Below are 27,638 nucleotides of genomic sequence, written 5' to 3'. Positions count from 1 at the left end.
ATACAAAAAGATATATATCAATAAGAAAAAAGAAAATTCAGCACCAGCTACAATTTTGAGTCATTAGCAAACCTGATTAGAGATTCAAATATTCATTTAAAAGTCAACATAAATCTAACCAAAAAATTTATTTCAGCCTCTCCTAGATGGCAGGATTAAAATACCCTTAAAATGGTGACATTTGGAGGTCAGTGTCGCCAATTAAAGCCCATCCTATAAATTCCATAATTTAAATTATATATTAATTTTAACATATACAAATATTTAAGAAATAAACTTTTTAGACCGAGCATCTAAACTTTCATATTTATATGCATAACAATCAAACTTCAAATATTACGTGAAAAATGCCACCATCACTTCGTAAAAGTGAAGATTATAGAACTTGTGTTGTATGTATTTAAATTAAATTAATTTTTTTTTAAAATATAAAAAAAGTCCACTCAAAACCAAAGGAAAATGACAGATTTATTTTGAAAGCATCCAATTCCAGAGTTCAATATGTTAGCTGATCACCAATTTAGCTCTCTACATGTAACCTTTATCATAGTATAAAAAAGGATATCCAACTCGCATGCCGAGAAATTTCATTGTTAGTATACTACACTATCGGACAGAAATTCCGTCAGCAAATTAATCCAGTAAAAAAAAAAAAAAAAACTTTAAAAAGTGCAAAATGGAATAACATTCTATTTAAAAAACAGGCTAATAAATTTTAGCATAAAATATAAAAAATTAAATTTTTTTTTAATTGAACAATTATAATTTTACTCATTTATCAAAACTAGTTAAAACTTAAGAAAAACTCATCAATATATTGTTCCATAATTTATTCAATGCAGTAATGAAAAAAGTGGGTAAATAATTTCCGTTCTTTGCCAAGCCGGTAGAATTGCAATAAAGAGGGCTTCTGCAGATTCAGCTGGTAAAAGCCAAAAATCATAATTTTTTCCATTCTTGCCATATAATAGATAATTTAAATATGAGTCTGCCTCCTATCCTTTAACCAGAGCTACTGCGCCGAAGTTGGTATATAAAAGAAACATTACCTTTTTACTTCCACTGGGCCGTTCTGCTTTACCTCGCCTGATAAATTTTACGGTCTCCAATTTATTAAATTTATATTACTCATTTTAATATAAAAAAAAAAAAAATCTAATTCTTGGGTCTAAGCGTTTAAAAAAAGCTTGCCAATTCCCACAGCTAAATGACAAAGTTACGGGAACCACCGAGCCCATTTCTGCCATTGACATACAAAGCAGACAATTCTTATGTATTTACATATCTAACGCCTAAATTTTTTATCTTTGACATCACATAAATTATAACATCAAATAAATTATTCCACGATTATCTATACCTTTTTTTTTTTTTTTTTTACTTATGTTTATAACAAAAGTGTTATAAATGTAAATATGAAAGTTTAAGCATTAGATATATAAATACGAAGGAATTGTATGGTATGTATGTAAATTTCCCAAATTTTTTTTTATAGAGTAGGAGACTAAGTTCGGATAACAGATTCCATTCAAATAATTAAAACAGTAATTATTTTGTTTCAGGTATGATGACTTCATGAAGTCAACACTAAGAGATAAGGGAGAGGTAAAAAGGGTACTGGAGATTGCATGGTATCAAACCTTTTTTTTGTCTGTTTGGTTAACCCATGGCATATTTCTGAGTCCAGCTCCTTGCAGTTGTCTCATATTTATTCCTATCCGTCTTGTACATGTGAGCAATTTCTGGAACTAGCGGATCTTCTGGATTTGGATCTGTCAACAATGAACAGATCGAAAGCAGGACCTGGGCGCATTCAACAAGTTTAATCAGTTGTTGATACGAAATCAGGACATTAGAAGAGAGTTTTGAGAGCTGAGAAATTTGGTGCTTCTGATAAACAATGGGGAAGATTAAGATAAATTAATGCTAGATCTGCCGCCTCAAAAAGGTTGGTATGAAGAGTGAACTGGTTCAAGATCCAGTTGTAATGTATGTGTTCAATGGGTGGAAGATTACATAAACGAACCGAACACGAACGAACAGAACTTGTTTTCGTGTTCAGTTCGTTTGAAATTTAGTTTGTTTGAGATAAGCTCGTGTTCGAAATTGTTCGTGAAGTCACTGTTCGTGTTCTGAATATAAGAAAATTTAAGCTAAGAGACGAACTTGAAGATAAATACGAAATTATATAATTTAATATAAGCTAAGAGGTGAACCTGGAGATCTGATTATAATTTATAAGATTTAATTTTTTAAAATATGATAAATTTTTAGAGTATATAATTATTTTTAAAAAATGATAATTTTTTATATATAATCATTTTAAATTATTTTATATTAGAAAAAAAAACGATTTGAATACGAACGAACACATCATTGTTCGTGTTTGGTTCATTTAACTAACCGAACGAAAAAAATTTGTTCACGTTCGTCTCGTTTACTTATGGAACGAATCGAACACGAACTCATTGACGAACCGAACACGAACTGTTCGCGAACAACGAGCTTTTTTGACAGACCTAATTTTGATGTTTGCTGCTTAAGTTTTGTGTTATGAATTATAATAGAAAATAATTTATTCATGTAAGTAGTTATGAGGAATAAATTATTTCTTTAGATTAAGGAAATATTTCTTTTCCTATTTTACAGTTATTTCTTGGATTAAAAATTATTTGTTTTCCTATTTTATGTTATTCCCTATATCTCCTAATATATAATATGAATTGATTATTGGAGATCTTAGGTGATATATTTTTCCTTTCATATCATTTACTTTTATTATTTTTCATATTATAGGATTTTATTATTTTTCATATTATAGGATTCTTGTAAGAGTTATTTATACCTTCGTTCATATCAATGAAATAATTAAGTATTCCGCATTATTCTGAATTTCAATATTTTGACGTTCGATAGCTTGTTTGGCATCACAACTGTTATATATTTTTAAATTATTTGACTATTTTGTTTCAATATTTGAACTTTGTAAGAGAAGAAATTTAGCTCCAACTAGGATTTATCAGTAGTAGAATTAGTAAATTTCTAAATCCGTGAATCGATCCATTCCTTAAATCCGTAAATCCACCCATCCCTTGGATTTAATAAATCCGAATTTAGGCCTGACTGAAGGAAAAATTGGATTTACTAAATAAATCTGAAAATTCGTAAATCCATGAAACTCCTGCATTTGACCGTTTGGCTGGATTTAGTACTGGATTTGATAAATCCTATTAAAAGCCTCTACCAGACAGTTCTTAAGAGAAGAAATTCTTAAACTATTAAACTAGTTTAATAAATCCTAGATTTAGCAGCTGGTGGGAGCAAAGGGAACTTATGAAAGCAGTAATCTTGCTTAAATCCAGACTAAAATAGGTTACCAAACAGCTTCTAAGCCACCTCTGAAAATTTTATCGATATTGGAAATATTTGGAAAACGTGGTATAGGACAATTGCCTCCCAACTCTCACCAAAATAAGCGAGGCAGTGCGATTCAGGTGGGCGTTCTCTTAATGTCTATGTGACACCAGGGCAGTTATAAGTCATGTGAGGGGACCTTAGACAGTCACATTAAATCTCCTGTCAAACTAGTTATGTCATGGATTGTATGAATTAATATCCTGCCTATTTTTCCAACGTAGTGCGGAGTTAATGAGGGGCAGGTAAAAGGACTTGAGGAGAAGATTATTCATCATAATCATGAGTTTGAACCAAACCATTTACGATTTATCATTCACCATTTTGTATAAATAAAAAATAAATAAAAAAAATAACATGCTTTTGTTAAACAAAAAAATTGCTTATAATAGGAAAATACAAAAAACATATGATTGATATTGTAATTCAGTCAACAGTTTTAAATTCTACAAATGAAACGCTAGTAGACTAGAATATCAAAAACCTTAGATATGGTCAATGCAGGGCTCCACTGCTCCTTCAGAATGTCGAGACAAATGCTTCCATTGCTATTGATATTTGGATGAAAGACTTTAGTTCTAAACACTACCTGCAAAATCGATATTTTTGCTCATTGAAATTAAAGGTTTTGAACATAGTCTTAGTCTTATGTGAAAGACAATAAAGAGAAATATGATGATTTATGCAATGACTGAACTTAGCAAAAGGCCCATCACCAGAAACAGTTTAACTTACAATAAAGAGAAATATGATAATTTGGTTCTGCGCTAAATTTCAATTTGCCGTTATGGAATGCTGCTCTAGGTTTTGATACATTTTTTTTGGACAAAACTATCCATACAACATTTGATCTAATATTCAACTTCCTAATCCTTTCATAATACTTTTTATCCATCCATAATTCTTAGTGTTTGTCCTGTTCATTGTTATACATGCCCAAACAAATTTTTTTTTAACAATATCTCATCTCAAAAAGAGCCACCACTGAAAAATATATAATATAATATATCCTAATTCTTACAATCACTTCCACAAATTAATCTGAACATTCTAATTTCAGTCGGACTTGGCCAGCAATGACTTTCTTCCTTGCTCAACACCTAAAACCATAAAATATCGGTGATCTAATCTCAGTTCCATCAGATTTACCATTACAACTCTATGGGGGTGTTGATAACACCAAAGATGAATCTGCTGTCAAGATTTCAAGACTTAAGCCACCATAACTACTTTTCAAAAAAAGAACTTGTACAGCTTCTTGTACAGCTTCTTGCTGTTTTCCCTCTCTACCGAGATCTATAAATAGGCACTTGTGTTATAACGTGTGGTGTAATAAAATCTTGTAACAGATTTTCTATCTGTTTCTCTTCTTCTTCCTCTAAAGTGATTTCAAGATCCGCTTGTATTCTATTCTTCTTATTCTCTGTTTCCTAGAGTGGATTGCTCGTCTCTGGCACAAGATCAAGATGTCGGAGCATTCAACCAATCAATCAATTCGGAACCGACTTCGAATCCCTTCAAACTTCAAGGTAATTCAGCGGGATTGTCATTGGTCTCTTCTCTGCATAGCAGCGAATACAAATCATCACGATTGATGCGTTGAAGATTCATCCTTATAGCGGTTTTAAATGTTTGGTAGGTGGAGGGAAGACGTTGTAGAGTATAATGGTTGATGTCTTCGGTGTCCAGTGACGATCCCTCCGCCGTGATAGCATCAACATTTGCCTTGAGGGTGGACAGATATTGCGTCATAGTTTACTCTTTTATGGTGAGATAGTGGAGTTTGTTCTGGAGTTGAATAACTCGAGAGTAGTTAGAGAATTAAAAGCAACATTCGAGCATGGAACAAATTTCTTTACGAAAATCAAGATTTAACACATGGCAAGAGGGAGAGAGATATGGACCATATTGTGACCATAACGTGTACTTGGGGGTCGGGTTGTATCAATCCATCCGATAGTATGATATGAGGTGAGGGGCAAACAATTGAATCATTAAGATGTCCATCAAACCCGTTGACCTTAAAAATCTTGAAGTATTTGAGATCGCCATATGGAGTGGTTTTCGGTGGTTAATTGAGTGCTGATGATGGATTGTATGATGTTCATAATAAATTTAGGTTGAGGGGGATGGAAATATGATATGATTCGAGACCAAAAATGACGAACAAACAATGAATGAATTGAAAAAGAGAGGCGGGGAAACTCCAACAAGAGCTATTTTACTAATACCAACGAAAACAAACAAGATACAACATTGATCTACTGTTCGAGAGGTAGATCATCTCTCTACAAATCATAGAAACAAGAAAAAATTACAGCAAACATAAGAAACAAACCCTAGATAATTGACCCTCCTAAATACTCTCCAAGACCCTTTTAAATATCCCCTAAAAACTTTCCTTATTTTTTTCTCCTCATGTAGGCGATTAGAGCCATGGTGGGAGCTGGAATTCTCCGTGGCTGCACCAGGAGTTTCCAACCTCTCCTGTTGAGCCAGTCGATGTATGGGTGAGGGGTGGATCGGTCGACTTTGTCCAGACTTGTCTTGCTTGGATCGGCGGCCTAACAAGCATAACAATACTCCCCTCCGAATGAAGCACCTTGTCCTCAAGGTGGAATGATGAAAAAAGCTTTTGGATCCCTTCATGAGGCTCTCACGCTGTTTCATAATCTAACAGATCTTTCCACTTCATAAGTACCTCCTTGCTCAAGCCACTCTCAGACACATTTTTTCGGCCTCTAAAGCTTCCAGAATCACATTCATGTCCTCTATCAATGTTGGAGGTAGTGAAGACGAGGGTGTATGATCTTCAATAGCCCACCTCAACTGCAAAACATGAAAGACTACATGTAGAGCTGATGATGGTGATAACCTTAAAATATATCCCACCGCCCCAAAACATGTCTTAATCTCATAGGGTCTGAAATATCATGGAGAAAGTTTCTCGCTCCTCTGCCTGGCCAATGTATTATGTCGATAGGGCCTCTGTTTCTAGTAAATCATGTCCCCGGGTTCAAATTATATCTTTTGGCTATGTCCATCCGCCTTTCTCTTTACGATCTATTGATCTTTTAGTAGATGCCCCTTGAGCTCGGCCAACCGTCCCTCTCCAAGTACTGGCTGAGAGTGGTTACCGGTGTAGTGTTATGCACATAATGGATCATATGAGGTGGATCCCGCCTATACACAATCTTAAAACGGGTGGTCTGTGGCGCAGTATGATATGACGTATTATACCAATATTCAGCCCAAACAATTCAACTAGCCCAAAACATCATTGTATCCGATACAAAACAACGCAGACATGTCTCCACGCTCCTGTTGACCACCTGTCTATCCATTGATCTGGGGATGATAAGTTGTGCTTCTCTTAAGGACTGCTTCTTGTAACTTGAACAACTCCTTCCAGAATTAATTGAGGAACACCTTATCTTTGTCTTATACCATAGATTCTGACACTCCGCACAAAAGGACCACTTCTTGTGTGAACATCATAGCGACTGAAATTGTTGTGTAGGGGTGACATAATGGAATAAAAGTTGTGTACTTGCTCAGGCAATCCACTGCCACTAAGATCACTGTAAACCCTTTAGATCATGGCAACCCCTCTATAAAATTCATTTCCACTTCTTCTCAAAGCTTCTTCGATAAAGCTAAGGGTTGCAACAATCCTCTTGGTACTTGTGTCGTTGGCACAAAACACACTTTGCCATCATATACTCTACGATTATGCGCATCCCCTCCAAATAAAGCTCTATTGATAGACGATTGTATGTATTCAATACCCCTAAGTGTCACCCAATTGCACTGTCGTCAAGCTCCTACAATAGTTTGGGGACATGCTCTGATGTCATCGACAACAAGAATTGCCCGTGGTAGAGTAGTTGTTGTCTCACCCCCTCAATGCATATCCTGGATGGCTGTTTAGATCCTATAGTAACACTGCCCGTATTTTCTTCAACCATTCATCATGCTCGCTCTCCTGCTCATGGCTTCCCAATTTAGGACCAATGGTACTAATAAGGCTATCAACTGGGGCTTCTCCACCTTTCTCGACAGTGCATATGCAGCTTTATTCTCCAATCTTGACCGATACTAACTCTCAAATTCATATCTCAGTAACTTGGATAGCCACTTATGATGCTCCTTGGTCATCATCCCCTGCTCCAAAAGATACTTCAAACTTCTCTGGCCTGTCCTGACAATAAAGTGTCATCCTAATTTGTAAAGCCGCCACTTTTGAAAGGCCAAGGCAATAATCTTCAATTCTCGCACGTACACTGACTTGAGCCTCGCCCTAGCTGTGATCACCTGGTCGAAGTAGGCAATCGATCGTTGGTCCTGCTCGAGTAATGTTCCCAATCCGTATCCTGAAGCATTTGTTTCTACCATAAATGGTCTACTGAAATTTGGAAGTGCTAATGCCTGTACGTTGGTCATGGCTCTCTTCGAATGTTCGAAGGCCTGTGGCGCTCTTCCCCCACTCAAAATTGTCTTTCTTTAGTTGCTTTGTGAGTGGTCATACTATTGTGTTGTACTCCTTCAAATCTTGGATGGGCTGGCTGCTACTCCTGCACCGGTCACCATGTGCCCTAAGAATTCCACCTGTAGCTATGAAAATATACATTTCTTCAAATTGGCGTGCAACTGGTGCTCCCTCAACGTCTTTAAGATTGGCTTCAAATGCCCCACAAGCCCTATCTCTGTACGATTGTAGATTAAAATGTTGTCGAAGAAGCCCAAGATGAATTTCCTGAGGCAAGGCTTAAAAACCACATTCATGAGGGAGTCGGGGCGTTATTGAGGCCAAACGACATTATCAGAAACTTCAAATGTCCTTCATGTGTAATAAATGTCGTCTTGCGTGCATCCGCTTGATTCAATCTGGTTTGTCTGTATCCAGACTTGAGATCGATTTTCAAGAAGATAACCGCCCCATAAAGCTCATCTAGCAACTCATCAATCACATGGATAGGAAACTAATCCAACACAATCTCCTTATTCAAAGCCCGGTAGTCGATCTGTCCATATCTCACAATTTCATCCTCATCGTCATCAAAAGTTGTTACAATAAAATTGAAGATATTATACCTATAAGTTTGGCATGATTCCTAGCGAGCGTCCTTTGTTATCCAACCATTGGTGCTCTGTATACAATATCTTGTGATAAATATTCATCATCAAAACACTAATTTCTTTTCAACATTTGACATCAAAATCCTCTCCAATCAGCAACACATGCTTATTTATAATCAATATCATTGCCAGCTATTTAATTAGTAACATTCTATATCACATTTTGAGTCTTGAGAGCTTTTTTTTTTCTTTGGTAGAAAGATGAGTCTTAAGAGCCTGATTTTACTTCACATAAACTACATTATCAATTTTTTTATGATCCAATATGCATCTAGGGAAGACATTTGGAGTCCATATGCATTTTCTCGTATTTAATACTTTAATATAAGTATCCCTTCAAATATTATGACTGTGTATAATTTTAAATCATAGAAGCAGGCACCTTATCCCCTAATTAACATTGTTTTTGCCTTGCACTACCGACAAAAAGAACATAAACACATTCTTCGAGATTCCCTTCTTTTAAGAGCATATTTTGTTTGACCAATTCTATTCTACAATCCCCATGTTTCGATAGATCAATAAAGATTAGTTAAGGAGGGTGCATTAAAGCTAATAGAAACGTATGTACATAGATTGAAATGTGAGAATTCACTGAAACCTAATGCAATTTGGATATGGATATCATTCTGCATAGGAATTATACGGATATCATTCTGCATAGGAATTCCCAAAGAAGAGAGTGATGAAATAAATGAACAAGCAAAAAAGGATTCCATGGGATGTACTTGGCAAAGCGCCAAAGCCTAAAGTGGAATCCGATCAATTGAAGGTGCAAGTTAAGTAGCTGATTGAAAGACCAAAAGGAAAAAAAAGGCTGCAAAAAAAAAAAAAAAAAAAAAAAAATCTCCAATACTCCCGCTTGTTAATAATAAGCCAATAACTTGCATGTCTCAAAGCATACAAGTTTATAAAATGGTGCACACCATGCATCATGGCACGGTGCACCCACGGCGTCATTGGCATAAAAAATGGCGCACGCTAGTTGCACTATGCATGAGCAATGACGCCACACACACATATGTACATATATGGGGCAAAAAATCTGCCTACATTGTCTCTCACATTCTTTCATATTTATCTTAATTTTTTATATAAATTTTAATATTATGCATCAAATTTTAGATGATGCACCAAATTTGAAATAATGCATATTGCGTCGTACCACATGCTACGCACCATGGCTCTACAAATACCTTTGTGCTACGGCGTGTCATTCGCCATTTAAAAATATGCCTCAAAGTATATCAATTTATAGATGTTAAAGAAATAATAATATGTTAATTCAAAACCTCCAATATCAACATCCCACAAAAAATCTAAATATCAGGGGAAAAACATATCCTTTGACAAATAAATAAATCAACTACCTTCCAAAAAACACCAACTCATCTCCTCGAAGTCCTCTCGTTTCTTGTGAATTCAAATTTCATCAAATTCAAACCTCAACCAATACAATCAAACATCTCAACTATCACAAAATAAAAATAAGATTAAAACATATACTCAAACAACTAAGTCCGTGCAAATTCGCACTTAACCTAATCATCTCACCTGCCTAATTACTGTTCATCCTAAACTAAATAAATAAATAAAATTAAAAGAACAAAAATTAAGAAGAAATCATCTCTTCTCCAAAGCATTGGACTTCTTGTGTTAAAGGGATACAGACCTTTCTAATAAAAATCAACAAGCCAACGCAAGGCTATATCTTGAAATTCAAGTACATCTTCTCATTAATTTTTTTTTACTTATTCATGCATGTTTGAGTTATTTGTTGCTACTTTGTCATCATTCCTTTTTTATTTATTGAGGCTAATTTTACCATATCATTCATTTTATTAATATTTTGTTAGTAATTAGTAAAAAATGTACATAACTGAAACTATATTTATTTATAAATATAAAAAAAAAAATCCAATGTCAGCCTCTAAAGAGAAATCTTAAAAGATCAATCAACTTCTCTAGAAAAAAAAAATATATCCATATAAAAAAATCTCTCAACCACCTTCCAAAAAATTTCAACACAACTCCTTAAAATCCTCCTCTTACCTTTAAATTCAAACTTCATCAAATTAAGATCCTAACCAATAGCAATATACTTCTCAACTACCGCAAATTGAAAATCAAATTAAAATCCATACATCTCAATCATCTAACTTATTCAAACTCATGCCTACATAATCAACCCATCCACCTGAATATTGTTCACAATGAAATATCCATAATTGAGAGCAATAACTTGGTGTTGGTTTTATGAACCCTAATTTTTTATTTGTTCCTACTTAGTGTTGTCCTAGGTATCAAACCAATCATTTACAAATTATTTGTTTAAACTTTTTGATGCAAGATGATCATGAAAGAACTAATTATTATACCAAAATGATGGATTAAACTAAATAGGAAATAATATGAAAAGGCAACTATATCAGAAAGTCCTATATTTGAATAAGGAGATTAGCCTCTCCTAAAATTTCTTTTTGGTCTCACACTCAATCGAGGATGATAAATCCTTGAACAATCTTTCACCTCCAAAGTAAGGATTGTGTTAATCACACTAACTCCCATTTATAAATATAAAGGAAATATTAATGTACTAATAATTTGAATAGAACAAAACAACAACAAATAACTTCTTATCCCACTAAGTAGGGTCGGCTACATGAATCCTTTTCTCCATTGCGTCCAATTGAGGGTCATATTTTCATTTAATTTTAATAAATTAAGATAATTTTTTTATATAATATTACCAAGTCTTTCTTGATCTACATCATTCTTTCTTAACATAAGTTGAATCTAAAACATCTACTTTCATAACCGGATCATCAGAAGGTCAACGTTTAATATGACCAAACCATCTAAAGGCAACTCTCTCTAATTTTGTCCTCCACTGGAGCTACACCAACCCCATCACGAATATATTCATTTCATATATTCATTTCGCAATTTGTCGTCTCTAAATGTAAAGCCACTTATCCACCTAAGCATTCTCATCTCAGTAACACTTAACTTAGTTTTATGTTTCTCTTTTAAAGGCCAACATTCTACGTTATAGAGCATTGCAGGTCTTACCACCATCTTATAAAATTTTCCTTTCAGCCTAAGCATTACTTTTCTATCACACAATAGGCCCGAAGCATTCCTCAACTTCAACCAACCAACTTGAACTCTCCTAATAACACCCCCTTCACACGTATTAATAATTTGATCACCCATAGTTTCAATTCTGTCATTAGAGCTATTACTACTAAAATTACATTTCATCTACTCAAATGAAGGCATTTAGACTCTAAAGTAGACATCCAAAATTCAAGTCTTTCCTACCCTCTTTCTCTAGCCTTATCCACAAGAAGGATATCATCAGCGAAAAATATATACCAAGGTAAATCCTCCTGTAAATGTCCAGTACGAGCATCCATAACTAAAGAAAAATGATACGGTTTTAAAGTTGATCCTTGATGTAATCCAACTGAAATAGGAGAATATTTGGTCCTGTTTGAAAAAATGTAACTCTAGTATACATATCTTTAATGACTTGAATATAAGTCATATCAACACCTTTCTTCTCTAGAACTCTCCAAAAGATATCTCTTGGAACCCTATAGTAAGCTTTTTCTAATTCAATAAAAATTATATGGAGTTCCTCCTTATTATCTTTGTACTTCTATATCAATTCTCTCAATAAATGTGACCTGCCCGGCATAAATCCAAACTGATTATGAGAAATCTTTATAATACACTTTAACATATGTTCAATTACACTCTCCCATAGTTTTAAAGAATGACACATCAACTTAATTCTTCTATAATTCGCGCACTCTTGTACATACACTTTATTCTCAAAAATGGGGACCAAAATATTCTTCCTCCACTCTTCAGACATCTTTTTAGCTTTTAAAATAATATTAAAGAGTTTAGTAAGCCAACACACTCTCAAATATCCTAAATATTTTCACACTTCAAGTGAGATATCATCAAGTCTTACAGACGTTCCACCATTTGTTTTCTTAAAGCCTCAACTTTTTTTTCACTAATGCGACAGTAAAAATGAAATATTTTATTATTATTAATGATATTAATATTACTAAGGTCAATCGTATTTTCAGGAACTTCATTGAAAAGTTTATCAAAATAACTCACCCAACTATGTTGAATATCTTTTTCTAAGAAAAATACATTTTGATTTTCATCTTTAATACACTTTACTTGAGTTAAATCTTTACTTGTCTTTTCTCTTTGTTTGGCTAATTTATACATATATTTTTCACCATATTTAATATCTAATATATTAAAAAGATCATTAAAAATAGAATTTTTAGCATCACAGATTGTTCATTTAGACTCTTTACGGGTCATTTTATATTTTTTTCCCAGTAATCTAAGCTTTTACATTAAACCAACTTTTTTAACATAAATTCTTATCTTCTTTTTCTTTTTTTGCACATTATTATTACATCACCAACTATTTTTATTTATAAAAAATTTTCTTTTTTATTCTTTAAGTATATCCTTTGTCACTTGTTTAATAGTGTTTGTTACTTTATCTCATATAAAATTTGTTTTTTCATGAACATCTCAAATCTCGAAATCTTAAAGTTTACTCATAAAAATAATTTAATTTGTTTATTTTAGGTTCCCCCATCTAATTCTATGACAATTTTCTAGTATTTTTTATGTTACAACTCTTCATGTTGAAAAATATCTTTTTAATACCTAATATATTAAAAATATCACTAAAAATAGAATTTTTAGCATCACAGATTGTTCATTTAGACTCCTTACGGGTCATTTTATATTTTTTTCCCAGTAATCTAAGCTTTTACATTAAACCAACTTTTTTAACATAAATTCTTATCTTCTTTTTCTTTTTTTGCACATTATTATTACATCACCAACTATTTTTATTTATAAAAAATTTTCTTTTTTATTCTTTTTTTTCTTTTGGTTCTTCAAGTACAATTTTTGCCACTTGTTTAATAAGTGTTTGTTACTTTATCTCATATAAAATTTGTTTTTTCATGAACATCTCAAATCTCGAAATCTTAAAGTTTACTCATAAAAATAATTTAATTTGTTTATTTTAGGTTCCCCCATCTAATTCTATGACAATTTTCTAGTATTTTTTATGTTACAACTCTTCATGTTGAAAAATATCTTTTTAATACCTAATATATTAAAAATATCACTAAAAATAGAATTTTTAGCATCACAGATTGTTCATTTAGACTCCTTACGGGTCATTTTATATTTTTTTCCCAGTAATCTAAGCTTTTACATTAAACCAACTTTTTTAACATAAATTCTTATGTTTTTTTTTTCTTTTTTTGCACATTATTATTACACCACAAACAATTTTTATTTATAGAAATTTTTCTTTTTTATTCTTCAAGTATATCCTTTGTCACTTGTTTAATAGTGTTTGTTACTTTATCTCGTATAAAATTTGTTTTTTCATGAAAATATCAAATCTTGAAATCTTGAAGTTTACTCATAAAAATAATTTAATTTGTTTCTTTTAGGTTCCCCCATCTAATTCTATGACAATTTTCTAATATTTTTTATTTTACAACTCTTCATGTTGAAGTAAAAAATCTATGATGCCAAACTACATAAAAAGTTTTAAATAGCATCAAGAACTCAAAGAATATAGGGTTTATATTCACATCATCATTGGGATTGCAAAGATTTTTATTCTAGAATTTAAGTTTTGACATTGTACTTCATAGCTGGTATTGTGCTTAATGTGCAAGCATCTATTAAAGCTCTAATTTCTTTTTCATCCAAGCTTAACGAGGGATATGAGAGTAAAATTTCAGCAAAACAACAATCAAGAATTGCTGAGAAGAATTATGGAGGCAAAGAACAACAAAAATAACATTATTGATGTAATGGAAGCACAGGAATACACAGCAAAGCAGTACCTAGGCAACCAACTAAAAGATAAAGTTGCAAGGAAGATGAACGGATAACCCAACCTTCCCAAAATAAAGAAACTCATAATTCTAAAATCAAAATCTGCCCCTATACACAAAATAGCCCTAATTTATAAGCACTAATGACCCCCTTCAAGTTGTCATCCAAACATAAAATACATAAAAAACAGAAAACTAAAACATAAAAACTGAACTGTAATATAATGCGGACAACACTACCACTGACACTCCCGCATTAGTCTCCCGGGGTTGGAAAAGATTCGACTTGACCAATTTCGACTCAGAAACATTAAAAATGATAAAGTCATTCTAATCCCTAGGTAGATCAAGATTGGTGATCGAAGCATATGCCCTAGCTAATAGGTTAAGATCGGTTATACCTGAAGAAATCTCAGTTTGGTGTTAATTGAGTTGTAAATATTGTTCCTCCATTGATTTAAAATTTCTACAACACCCAATTTCACTTGGGAAAGAACCTTTGGCAACACACCAATCATCAAATTGACATAAAAGAACATGAAGAAATTTTACAAGCAATGAAATTTCTTCGGGATTGTTGGTTTTGGTTGCATTCATGAGATGTAAGTAAAGGTTCCAAGGAACTAGTAATAGATTTGGTGCAAAACTCAAACTCTAGTATAGAGCAACCTTTCCTACAGAGTGCTCAAGTGCTCGACAACAAAAAAATCCTTCCTGAATAATTTATGTGAGTACTGGAACCTTATTAAACATTCATGTCCAAAAATAAGTGGAAAGATCACAAGAAAATCCCCACCTCTGCTTCTCCTTTAATGCAAGCCAAGAATAGGAACCATCAACATCATCCATATCTAGAGAAATATCATCAAAGGAAGCATTGTTGAACAAGTAGGCCAATCGCATCAAGAAGTTCCTGAAGAGGCTATTTTTGCCTATGAAAACCCAAGATTTCTTCGTTTGTCAAATTATGCGGCAAAAACGGTGAAGAAGGCTTTGCTCCTTCAAGAACACTAATTGGATTCCAAACACCAACAAATTCATTTACAGGAGCATCCAGCATTGCAATATGAACATCATCTACAACTTTGATATGTTGTATGTCTTGTCTTCTTTTATTCATGATTGGCGGAAATCACATAAGGCATAACCATAGTATCAAATAAAAACACATCAAACATAGCATCCCCACTTAGTTTATTCAAACCAATAGAAACTCTATTGATAAAAGAATAGGAGCCATCATTATCAAACTGATCATTCGATGATTATTCGGACCTATAGGTTAAAGAAGCATATACTTCACTAGAAACAACACGAACCCATCTAATTTGAATGTTGTTCACAATGAACTCCACAAGATCGTGCTACTAAACATCACCACATGAACTTTTCACACAAGGAACTCCAACGCATTTCTCCTCGTCCTACACGAGCAAATCGTATACAGGAATCCACGAACATTCCGACACCAGACCTTCAAACCCATCGAAACTTGAGAATTATTGATGAAATGAGTTTTCATCTTCTTCCTCAAGAATTTTGTTTCCTTAATTGGGAAACCTTCCATAACGACTTCTTAATTGGGTCTTGCAATCTTTCATCATGGTTCCATGTTGTTCCCTTGGAATGCTGAAGCGGAAAGAAAGAAGAGAATTAAGGAGTAGCAGAGTTGTGAAGAACCAACAAGAAAGACTGCTGAATTCCAGTTTTGAAGGAAAGAGCGAGAAGATGGCCAACTTGTCGATCCTAAGAAGTTGAAATTGAACCGACAGAAATCCAGAATTCACGGTAACCTGCGCTGGAATTTGTTGGGATACCAATTTGAAGCAGCAACCGCAAGAATGAAAAAGCAAAAAACCATGCACAAGCATAATTCTGGAATTCACTGAAACCCACGCCAGAACAGCACGTGAAAGAATCCAGACATCTGGATTCCTGGGATGAGAGCAGCCACCAAAGGAACAGACAAACAAGAAATAAAGATTAAAGAAAACAAGAAGCAAAAGGGACGTAAAAATAAAATGCTTTCAGGAAACTAGAAACCAATGGTTGAAACTTTGTTGGGAGACTCTTAAACCGAGGCTCAGTAGCCCACCGAGAAGGCTAGAGGTGTGGTGAAAAACGACTGCAATAAAGCAAAAAATTGGAACTAGAAACACACAAAGATTTACGTGGTTCGCCAAATTGCTTATGTTCACGGAGTTGCAGAAAATTTTATTACTTTGAGGATTATACCGTATCTTCTCAACGTACAAGAAAAGCTCTCATTCTCTTCCTCTTTCTTGTCACCTCTTCTCTCTCTCTACCGGTAAGTCACCACACGGAAGAAGTAAGACGGGAGAGCAGCAATATGCGATTTTCTTTCTGTGAGCCACACGCCGAAGAAAATGAGGGATGGCTTCAAAACCTTACAATCCTTCTTCCTTCGTAACTCTTTTGCCTCTTCTATTCGGAAGCTACCATCGAAGATTACACACCAAGGAGCCGAAGAAGACTTGTGATTCAATGCAATCGCAAATTGGATTTTTTCCTGCCTTCGGCCAAGCAAGTCGTGGCCTTTATTCGCGAGAGCGGGAGAGCGGGAGAGCGGGAGAGCGGAGAAGGAAGGGCATACGAGCAAGAAAAGGTAAAAATTATTTATTTAATTTCAATAATTCAGAAATAGACCGCCCAATTGAAGATGTAACGAACCAGACTCCACGTTACTCAACAAATCTCTCACTTAAAAGACCGGTACACAAACTGCATCAAATACAACTGAAGTTGTGCACAGCTTCAATTTCTCAAGTGTAACACCCTTAGTCAACATATTAATAGGATTTTTGCTTCCACGAATTTTCTCAAGTAGCAACTGTCCAGCATATCGAATAAAGTGATACTTGATCTGAATGTGCGTGGTCCTGGATTGAAATGTTGGACTCCTAGCAAGGAATATGACGCTCTGACTATCACTAGAGAGTGCCCTCCTGATTGTTCTGACCCATTTCCTCCAAAAAAAATCTTGTAGTCATATCATCTCCTTTGCAACCTATGACACTGCAACAAACTCAGCTTCTTTAGTAGACAAAAAAACTATTTTCTGTAAATCCATGATACTGCAGTGCCACCAAGAGTATAAAAATAACCTGTAGTATTTCTGCTATCAATGTCTCCAGCTAGATCAGCATCAACGTAGCCCAATACCTCTAAATTCTTTCCTAAGAAACACAAGCAGGTTTCTAAAGAGCCCTTTAGATACCTCAAGATCCACTTCACTGCTTCTCAATGTTCCTTTCCTGAGTTACTCATGTAGCCGTTCACAACTCTTACTGCATGGACAATATTCAGTCTTGTGCAAACCATATCATACATAAGTGAACCAATAGCTGAAGCGTAGTGAACCTTATGTGGTCCAGTTCCTCCTCTGACTTGGGTGACTGATTCTTGTTGAGTCTGAAGTGACTGTCCAAAAGTGTGTCAACTGGTTTGACCTTATTCATATTGAACCTGCTGAGTACCTTTTTCACATATTCTACCTGTGAAAGTCTCAATGTCTCTCTGACTCTGTCTCTGATAATTCTCATGTCAAGGATTTGTTTTGTAGCTTCCAAATCCTTCACTATAAAGTGTTATGACATCTGCTTCTTTAGATTATTGATCTCATCAATACTGGTCTCTGTAATAAACATGTCATCAACATACAACAATAGAATAATATAAAAATTGTCAAAATGTCTGACATATCAACAATGACCTGACTGACATCTGTCATACCTTGCATTGTGCATGATCAAATTTCTTGTACCACTGCTTAAGTGTTTGCTTTAAGACATACAAACTCTTTTTCAGTCTGCAAATTGAATCTTCATTTTTCTGTACCACAAATCCTTCAAGTTTGTGCATGGAGATGTCTTCTTCAAGATTCCCATGAAGAAAGACTGTCTTCACATCTAACTGCTCAAGAAATAGATTTTCAGTAGTCACCATGGACAGTATCATTTTGATGATTATGAGCTTCACCACTGAAGAAAAGATCTCAGAATAATCAATACTCTGCCGCTGTTGAAAGCCTTTTACAATAAGTCTAGTCTTTGTACTTCTTACTGCCATCATGCTCAGTTTTCATTCGGTAAACTCACTTGTTATGTAATGTCTTTTTCCCAAATAGAAGTTCAATCAACTCTCATGTCTGATTTTCTAACAGAAAATTCATCTCTTCCTTTATAGTCAGCTCCGACTTGCTCGAATTTTCATCTTATAAGGTTTCTTCATAAAGTCAAAGTTGGTGAGTAACTCTGAGAAGAAAGTCTATTCCAGACTAACCTGCAAGTTGTAGTTGTAAGGGTGTACGACTTTGAAACTATTTGCGGAATAATAAGAATGGGTGCCCCGGACTCACTCCCTTCATCACTTCAATCACTGTTCTGCACTGTAACCTCTGGTAGAACATCAAACATTATTATCTCTGATTTCAGAGAAGCCACTTCAAAAACTGTACTGGACTTGTCCTTGCACATGATCTCATTAAAAATCACATCCATACTTCTTATGATCTTCATATCCTAATCATCTCAGAAACAATAATCAAATGACTCATCTCCATAGCCAATGAATAACATTTCTTTATTTTAACCTCGAGCTTGTTACGAGCCTCAAGATTAACAAAAACATAAGAAAGACGGTCAAAAATCTTAAGGTGAGAAAATTTGACCTCTTTCGCACTCCAAACCTCAGGCAATTTACAGTTAAATGGAACAGATGATCCCATGTTGATCAACTAAACTGTAATGCTGACTGTATCTACCCAGAAAGTTGGTGGTAGTTCAGCGTGCAATCTCATGTTTCTAGCCCGCTCATTAATGATCCTGTTCATACGTTCTACAACTTTATTTTGTTGTGGTGTCCACGGAATGGTTTTATCCATTCAGATACCCTAAGCTACAGAGTACTCTTTGAACCCATCATCAATGTACTCACCCTCGTTGTCAGATCTCAAACATTTCAGTTTTAAGCTTGTCTCTGTCTCAATCATGATCTTCCAAGTCTTGAACACATTAAATACATTTGATTTATGCTTCAAGAAATAAACTCATACATTCATGCTGTGGTCATAAATGAATGTGACATAATAACGAGAGCCTCCAAGAGATGCTACTGGAAAAGACTCTCACACATATGTGTACAGTTTCAATTTTCATGTCTTTAGCGTTCTACCACTTTTCATAAAACTGACATTCTTCTGTTTTCTCATAATGCAACTCTCACACATGATGAGATCTAACTGACTTCAGTTCTAGTAGCTTGCCTCTGGACTGAAGTTCTTTCAGACCTCTCTGACTCATGTTGTCAAGCCTACAATGCCACAAATTTGTTGTACTTTCTACAGTGGTAGTATCAACACTGTTGATTAAACCAGTAGTCATATATAGTGTATCGGTTTTCTTACTCCGTGCCAGAATCAGTGCCCCTTTTGTAACCTTTCAGGAGCTATTTGAGAACACTAATGAATGATCGTCTTCATCGAGCTGCCCAACAGAAATGAGGCTTTTTTTCAACTCAGGAATTTTTTGACCTTTCGCAAAGTCTATTTGCTCTAATTAGAGAGTGCAATGTCAACGTCTCCCATTTCTACCACATTCAAATGTTCTCCATCAACCTAATATACTTTCCCAAAGTCACCTGCAATATAATTTTGCATTAACTCCCGATAGAAGAATGTATGGAAAGAAGTTCCTGAATCCAGTATGCAGTTATCAACAAAACTGTGAACTGCAAGCAGTAGTGAATCCTGCACTTCTTCAGTTACAACATTAGCACTGACGTTCTCTATCTTCTGAGGATTTTTGTATTTCTTATTTATGTGTTCAACTTAACCAAAATTCCAGCAGGTAGCTTACTGACCAGACTTTGATTTGCTCTTGCCTCTGTGATTTGATTTTGATTATCCTATGTTTAAGTTCTTGTCATGTGACCTCCCTCTGGAATCAACATTCAGTATTGAACTTAAACCCAATGTTTCGCCAGAATCTTTCCTACGCACCTCCCCAGTCAAAATAAAATCACCAATACAATCATATTTCAGCTTAGATTTACTTACAAAATTGCTAACAGCCATCCTCATAGCTTCCCAACTATTTGACAATAAAACCAACAATATAAGTACACATATCTCATAATCAAATTCAATTTTCACATATAATAATTGATTTATGATAGTATTAAAATCATTTAGATGTTGTGCAGCAGTTATACCATCCTCCATCTTCAAATTGAATATATTTTTCATCAGATTCACCTTATTATTTGCATATGACTTTTCATATATACCTGATAAAGCTGTCAAGAGAACTACAGTTGTTCTTTCCTTGATAATGTTGTGTGTCACGGATCTAGACAGAGTTAATCGAATAACCCCCAGAACTTGTCGATCTAACAAATCTTATTCAATCTCATCCATCTTTTTCAGTCTATTTCCCAATAGCGGAAGATGAAGTTTCTTCTCATAGAAATAATCTTCTATCTGCATTCTCTAGTAACCAAAATTTGTGCCAACAAACTTCTCGATCCCTGATGGCTTCACTTCGTCTCCGGCCATGACTTTCCCTCATATCCGAACCTTGACTCTAATACTAATTGTTGTGAAAAATGATGGCAATAAAGCGAAAAATTGGAATGAGAAAGACACAGAGATTTACGTAGTTCGTCAAATTGTCTACGTCCACGGAGTTGCAGGGGATTTTATTACTTTGAGAATTACATCGTTGATCTTCTCGAGATACAAGAAAAACTCTCTCTCTCTCCTCACCTCACCTCACCTCATCTCTCTCTCTCTACCTATAAGCCACCACACGGAAGAAGAAAAACTGAGGGCAACAATATGCAATTTTCTTTCCGTGAGCCACACGCCAAAGAAAACAAGGGATGGCTTTGAAACCTTGCGATCCCTCTTCCTTAGTAGCTCCTCTGCCTCGTATATTCAAATGCTACTACCGAAGATTACGCACCAAGGAGAAGCCGAAGAAGACTTGCGATTCAATGCAATCGCAAATTTGATTTTTTCCTGCCTTCGGCCAAGCAAGTCGCGGCCGTTATTCGCGAGAGCGGGAGAGCGGGATTGCGGAGAAGGAAGGGCGGGCGAGCAGGAGAAACGAAAGGAAGGCAACAATTATTTAAGTAATTTTCAATAAGGCAGAAATAAACCGCTCAGATGTAGTTGGACCGGGCCCCACGTTACTCAACAACAAGAGGAACATAGCGAGTTGAGATCAGGAAGCCGAAGCTATGATACCAAAATGATACAAGCAAGGAATATGAGAGTAGATTTTAGCAAAACATCAATCAAGAATTGCTAAGAAGAATTCAGGAGGCAAAAAACAGCTAAAGGAATATTATTGATGTAAAGGAAGCACAAGAATACACGCTGCAAGACACCACCTGGGTTGTCAACTCCAGGATATAGAAGCAAAGAAGATGAACGGGTAGCCCTAACTTTCCTAAAAGAAACTCAAAATTCTAAAACCAAAATTTGCTCCTGTGCACAAAATGCCCCTATTTATAAGCACTAGCATCCCCTATTATACGTTTGTCATTCAAACAAAAAAGACATAAAAACAGAGAATTAAAACATTAAAAAAAGAACTGTAATATAATGTTGATAGCACTGGTACTGGCACTCCCGCGTCAATACATTTCAAGATAATCCAAGGATTCCAAGAGAATCTATTAGTTTAAGGCATATAATATATAGTTATTTGACACTCCGTCGCCTATTATCTTACCTATCTGACACTAACACGGCATACCAATCGTAACTAAATGAACTCTGCAATATTGCTGGTAATATTCTCATTCTTGAGATTCTGTCAGTTTTACATTCATGTCAATAAGTTCCAAAAGCAAAACTTGTGAAATCTCAAGGTTACCAGACTGATGATGACTTCTGTGCCAGAAAAGTGAGATTTTAAATGAACTCAAAAAGGTAAAACTTTTTTCTTTTTTTTTTTTTATAGTGTGATGAGATGACCTACTCTAGAATTATGAAAATCTATAAAATGCCCACATTATTATAATACATTTTTTATTCAGCAATTTGGGGTTAATGAATTACCCAAGTATTTATGCTATAATATACTTCTTTCCTTGGCAACAGCACCTCTTGGCCAACACCAAAAACAATAATTTTTATATTAATGAGATGCCAGATCATAAAATCGCAAAAAAAAAAATAATAAAGAAAAAAACAGAAGGTAATATCCTTAAAATCGAATGGTCCCAAAACGGTTCTGCATTCCCAGCTTCCTGGATGCAATTTTGGGTTACTAAAGACCATGGAAAAGCGAAGCATAACCTAGCCTCTTTGTCCTTTCAATTAAACAAGTTATAATAATATCGTATTACATGCAAACAAAACAAGTCCTTTCAATTATAAAAGTTATAACAATATTGTATTACATGCAAACAAAACAAAACGCTGTTATGCATTAATAACACAGAACTCCAAGGAAAACTCATCTGAATATATTTTAAAAAGAGAGAGAAAAACACATGTCACACATCCACTATAGCTGTTATGATTTATTAAGCTATAATGCTGACATGTAAATCCATGAAAATTCTCAGCAGCGTGATAGCCAAGTCACATACTTTCTGCTCTTAACAATAACAATTCAGAATGAATGAGGCATATTAAGATATTGTAAGTTAAAGCACCACCACAGGCCCAAATGTAAGAAAAAACAAGAACAAATCCACCATTCATCACTCAGAATACCTTGCACAAGATCATTTCAACAGATCGACATTCGATAACTACTAAAAATCATGTGTCAAAACTTTTTAAAAAGGAAAAAAAAAATCTGCTAGAACAATAATCTGCTCGGAAGAAGAACAAGTGATTAAGTGGCACTATAAATTGACCAATATTAGCTCCCATTATGTACACTTAGACAAAGGAAAATAAACGCATCAAACTAAGTGTTTTAAACAAGGAAATCGTACAAGAAACAAAAGGATGCTAGCATATAGGAAACCATACATTGAAAGAATAAAATAGAGGGAGAAATACCTTCGGTGGTTTGAATGGATAGTCTGGAGGGAAATGAATGCTAACTAGAAAAATTCCTCCTGAATAAGGACTATCAGGGGGACCCATAATTGTTGCTTGCCAATGAAACATGTCTTCGGCAACAGGACCTATGAAATTGGAAATTTCAGAAAAAAAAAGGCAAATCTCATAGTACCAAAGTTGAATTTCTCAAAGAAAAGAAGCCAATAAGAGTATGACTACCCCTTTTCAATCCAGTTACTATTCAAACAAGTAGAATGAGCTATTTGGACATTAAAAATAATAACAAACTTATGTGAGGAAAAGATGCATAACACTTCTGTCAATGGATGATTGGACATCTAGAAAATTTAGATTTTCACCGGAAAACAGTTTCCCCAACTTAAGTAATAAAAATAAGTTAAAATTGTTAATATTTTTTTATTACTTTTATTTCATTTATAAATCAATGAAAATGCATAAAAGTGGTTAAAATCCTTATTTGTGCACGGCATCATTAAGATTGCATTAGAGGGTCAAGTTTATTCAAATACAAGAGGCGTTAAATAGGATAGAAAGCTAAGGTACTTAAAATACAAAACATTTATAAGCTAATTTTAAAGTGTATTTCGATGCTACTTTTTATTTTTTTGGGCTATGAAAACTATTTTTTATTTGTTTCACAACTTTAAATTTATAAAGTTGTCATCATAGTTGCACACACTATAGCGCTTATCTTACAAAATTACACTGATGATGATCTATGTTAATTAAAACAATGATTGTTTTCAAAGCCAAATAAATATATAGTTACATTCATGTGTTTTTAAATTAAAAAACTATGTAGATGATCAAATTAAGTGTTTGCATCAAGGGTAAAAATTCCATAGAACAAGTTACACAATTGAAACGTTTTGGAAAAAAGCCCTTCAAGTGGAGAGGCTAAACATAATCAAAATTTAAACATTGCCACCCCTTTATGGCTACATATGATTAAAAAGCAAAAAATCTACACAAGATCAATAGCAACCCCAAATAATTAGCATTTGATATCTCACTCATGGGACAATACAAGAAACACAAATCTCAGTCACAGAAAAAAAAACTAAGAATATCCATGTATGGAAAATGATTGAATTATATATCTCTATCACATTAAGCAAGATTATAAAAAACAAGAAAGTCCCTAAGCCATTTAATTTTTTCTGCCAAACGGAATTTACTAGCTAGCAGTGTTGTAAAAAGCAAAAGCATTTGATCCTCATATAGAACAAAGCATAAGCTTTAAAGCATAAAAATGTAAACTTCATCATTTTAATTTTATAAATTTAAGTTTATTAAAATAAGTTATGAATATGTAAAGTAAAGAACTATAAAAAATTAAGATTTTTCATACAAACCAAAAATAAAAGTTTTAACCACTTTCAATTAGTCTCAGTAATTTCAAAAAATCAAAACATGGTCTCATTAACACTAAATTGATTAACAGATATCTAATTATCTTAAAATGACAATATTATAATAATTAAGTCTCATGAAGAAAGTTTAAAATGAACTTAAGTTGTAAAAAAAGAATACATAATGGCAATAATATTAAAATAATTGACTTATAGGGGGTGAAAGGAAAAACTAATAAAAAATAGCCGTTGTATTTGGATGACATGGGAAGAGAAAAGGACAATAATCTAAAGAAAAGTAACAAATTTGTGGCAATGAGTAATATTGATGCGAAAAGAGCATAGATAAAATGAGATGAAAGCCAAGATATTACAGCAAAGATGATGTCGATGGCATGAAACTTTTTTTGTCTTAAAGCTTTAAATAGGGCACAATGCGAAGATAGTTTTTTTATTTTTATTTCTCTTCCTTTTGAATACCTTAAAATATTGAATTGGGCTATCATAATTCAATGAAAATTGAGCGCCAATCTTTTGACGCTTCAACCAACATCATAAAGCGTATGTCTCACATCTAAAAGCTTACGCTTTATACTACAAACGCTTTGATGATTGATGCTTTAGAGTGTTTTGAGACCACTCGATATGAAGTGGGCTTTGCTGAACTTAAAAGTGTACTTTTAAAACATTGCTAGCTAGCATTCACAAAACAATATAATTTAGGGGCAATTACATGCATAGCACTAAAAACATTGCTATTTACAAATCTAGCACCCTCTTTCATCCATTCTTCGATTCTCGCTCAAATATCAAAATTCACAATAAAACCACAACCCATAAATTTCATTTTTATCAAATTATCAATGATTTGATCATGACACGTGTGAATGCATCGGTTTGGAACTTTAAAAAAAATCACCCGGGAGCTAGTTTTGTACATAGGAATGTTTTGAATGTATTGTATGCAATTATGCCTATAATTTAATACATTAAGTTCCAAAAATACAACCTAGAACAAAAGGGAGCTAAAAGAAAAATGATCAGAACATAATACTTCCCACAACAATGTCAATCTACGAATGTAAACCAGTTGAAACTATAGAAGTCAAAGTAAAATGTTCAAGTGCTACTGTTTTATTGACTAAAGACATTGATTCCATAATCACCTCATCTTTTTGGTGTATTCAGAAATTCAAAAGGAACAAGTTTATAAGCCTTAACCTTACATGAGATTAATGTCATAAATGAACATCAAGAGACAATCAAATCTACTTTTCAAGCATCCCTCCTTTCATTAAGTATTTGAAAGCTTTTCCTTGAAATAAATACAGATCTCTGCAACCCATCCATCAATTTATCATGGGCGCGTTTACAAAATGCTAAGTTTCAAATATTTTTCAACTTAAGAATCACATCATGACCAAAAGATTTCTAGCACATTCTACAATCACTTTACTTCAAATTGTAGCACTAGCATTTTCTTCAATGGTAACTTCACTAATAGATCCACAAAAAAAAAAAAACCAACTTAATACCATAATGGCCAGTGTTAACATCACACCATGTCTTTTTTTCCATTTTCTACAAAGCATTGATTCATCTTTCACCAGAACCAAACATTACTCTTGCTCAGATAAAGAAATTAAAATTATTATACCACTGTGAACTGTGAAAAAGCATAGAGCAGGATTTGGCTGAGACACAAACCATCTTATATATATATATATATATATGCCAAACAGATTATACATGAATCATATCATTAAATGAAAACAAAATTACGCTTGATGTTTCTTCTTTCCATGATATCCAAATTCAAGCCGTTCTCCACAACCATAACCAAAAGTTAAATCAGATAATCAATTAAACACGGAAAAGTGCATTTCAGATAACCTTCCCGTATTTTTCTCAAAAGAAAACTAACAGCAGAGCTCAATTTTAAATAATCAAGAGCAGTATCACTGGTGACCTCATATCCAAATCAAACTATCCTTCCTATCCTAGATAGAAACAACGAAATCCGATCTAGAATAACCTGCGCTGCAAGATGTCGGAGGATCCTTCTGCAGATCCTTCAATTCCTTCAAGATTCGCTTGGAAGCCATGGCCGATGACCTATATCCAATCCCACCAAATTTCAGATCGGTGAACAACTACAATAATATAATCGGCAAACGACTCAGACTGAGAGGAAGAGGTGGAACCAGTTGGGCAATAACTCGCTGGATCGGTGAAGACGGAGGGGAAGACGGAATGCAGACAACAGACAAGTATATATTTTATACTTGATTATTAGAAATATTGTTTTTGCAACTTGTAATGCTTTATTCGGGTCTAAACTTGTAATATTGCTTTTTAAAGCAAAATCATGCTTCAAAATAATTTTAGAAAATAATTTATATAATAATACCCTTAGATATGCTTCAGGCAATATGGAATATAGTTTCCATCTGGAAATCAAATAAATGCACTTCTATTTCATTTTCTTTATGCATTAATCTATATCTCTACATTTTTAAGAAATTATATAAATTATAAGCAAATATGACAGTGTACAGATCTTAATTTGAGTTAAAATAATCAAAACTAAATAAATAATAGGGAAAAAAATATTACATCAGAGTCCAATGAAATCAAGCCACGTGACGGTGACAAATAAAATAAAATAAAATAAAATTTATCCGGTAACACGAGAATATTCTCCCCTTGTTATTTAGATGTTATTGTGTATTATTCAAGTGTTATTGATGTGTT

At 34.0% G+C, this 27,638-nt stretch overlaps 1 protein-coding gene across 1 annotated transcript; it reads right to left on the bottom strand.

Moving 5' to 3' along the window:
* Positions 1–1,509: 1,509 nt before the first annotated feature.
* On the bottom strand, positions 1,510–27,188 carry LOC110029679 (ubiquitin-conjugating enzyme E2-17 kDa-like). Its single transcript, XM_020732087.1, has 5 exons — positions 27,089–27,188; positions 26,920–26,999; positions 23,509–23,636; positions 3,899–4,003; positions 1,510–1,803 (listed from the first exon to the last, which is right to left on the bottom strand). Exons 2-5 carry the CDS (start codon positions 26,987–26,989, stop codon positions 1,660–1,662), a joined length of 447 nt encoding a protein of 148 aa, XP_020587746.1. The 5' UTR covers positions 26,990–26,999; positions 27,089–27,188; the 3' UTR covers positions 1,510–1,659.
* Between the last annotated feature and the right edge of the window lie 450 nt (positions 27,189–27,638).

Source organism: Phalaenopsis equestris, unplaced genomic scaffold (genome assembly GCF_001263595.1).
Source record: "Phalaenopsis equestris unplaced genomic scaffold, ASM126359v1 Scaffold000600, whole genome shotgun sequence".
Lineage (NCBI taxonomy): Eukaryota > Viridiplantae > Streptophyta > Magnoliopsida > Asparagales > Orchidaceae > Phalaenopsis > Phalaenopsis equestris.
This window is presented reverse-complemented; position numbering and strand designations above follow the sequence as displayed.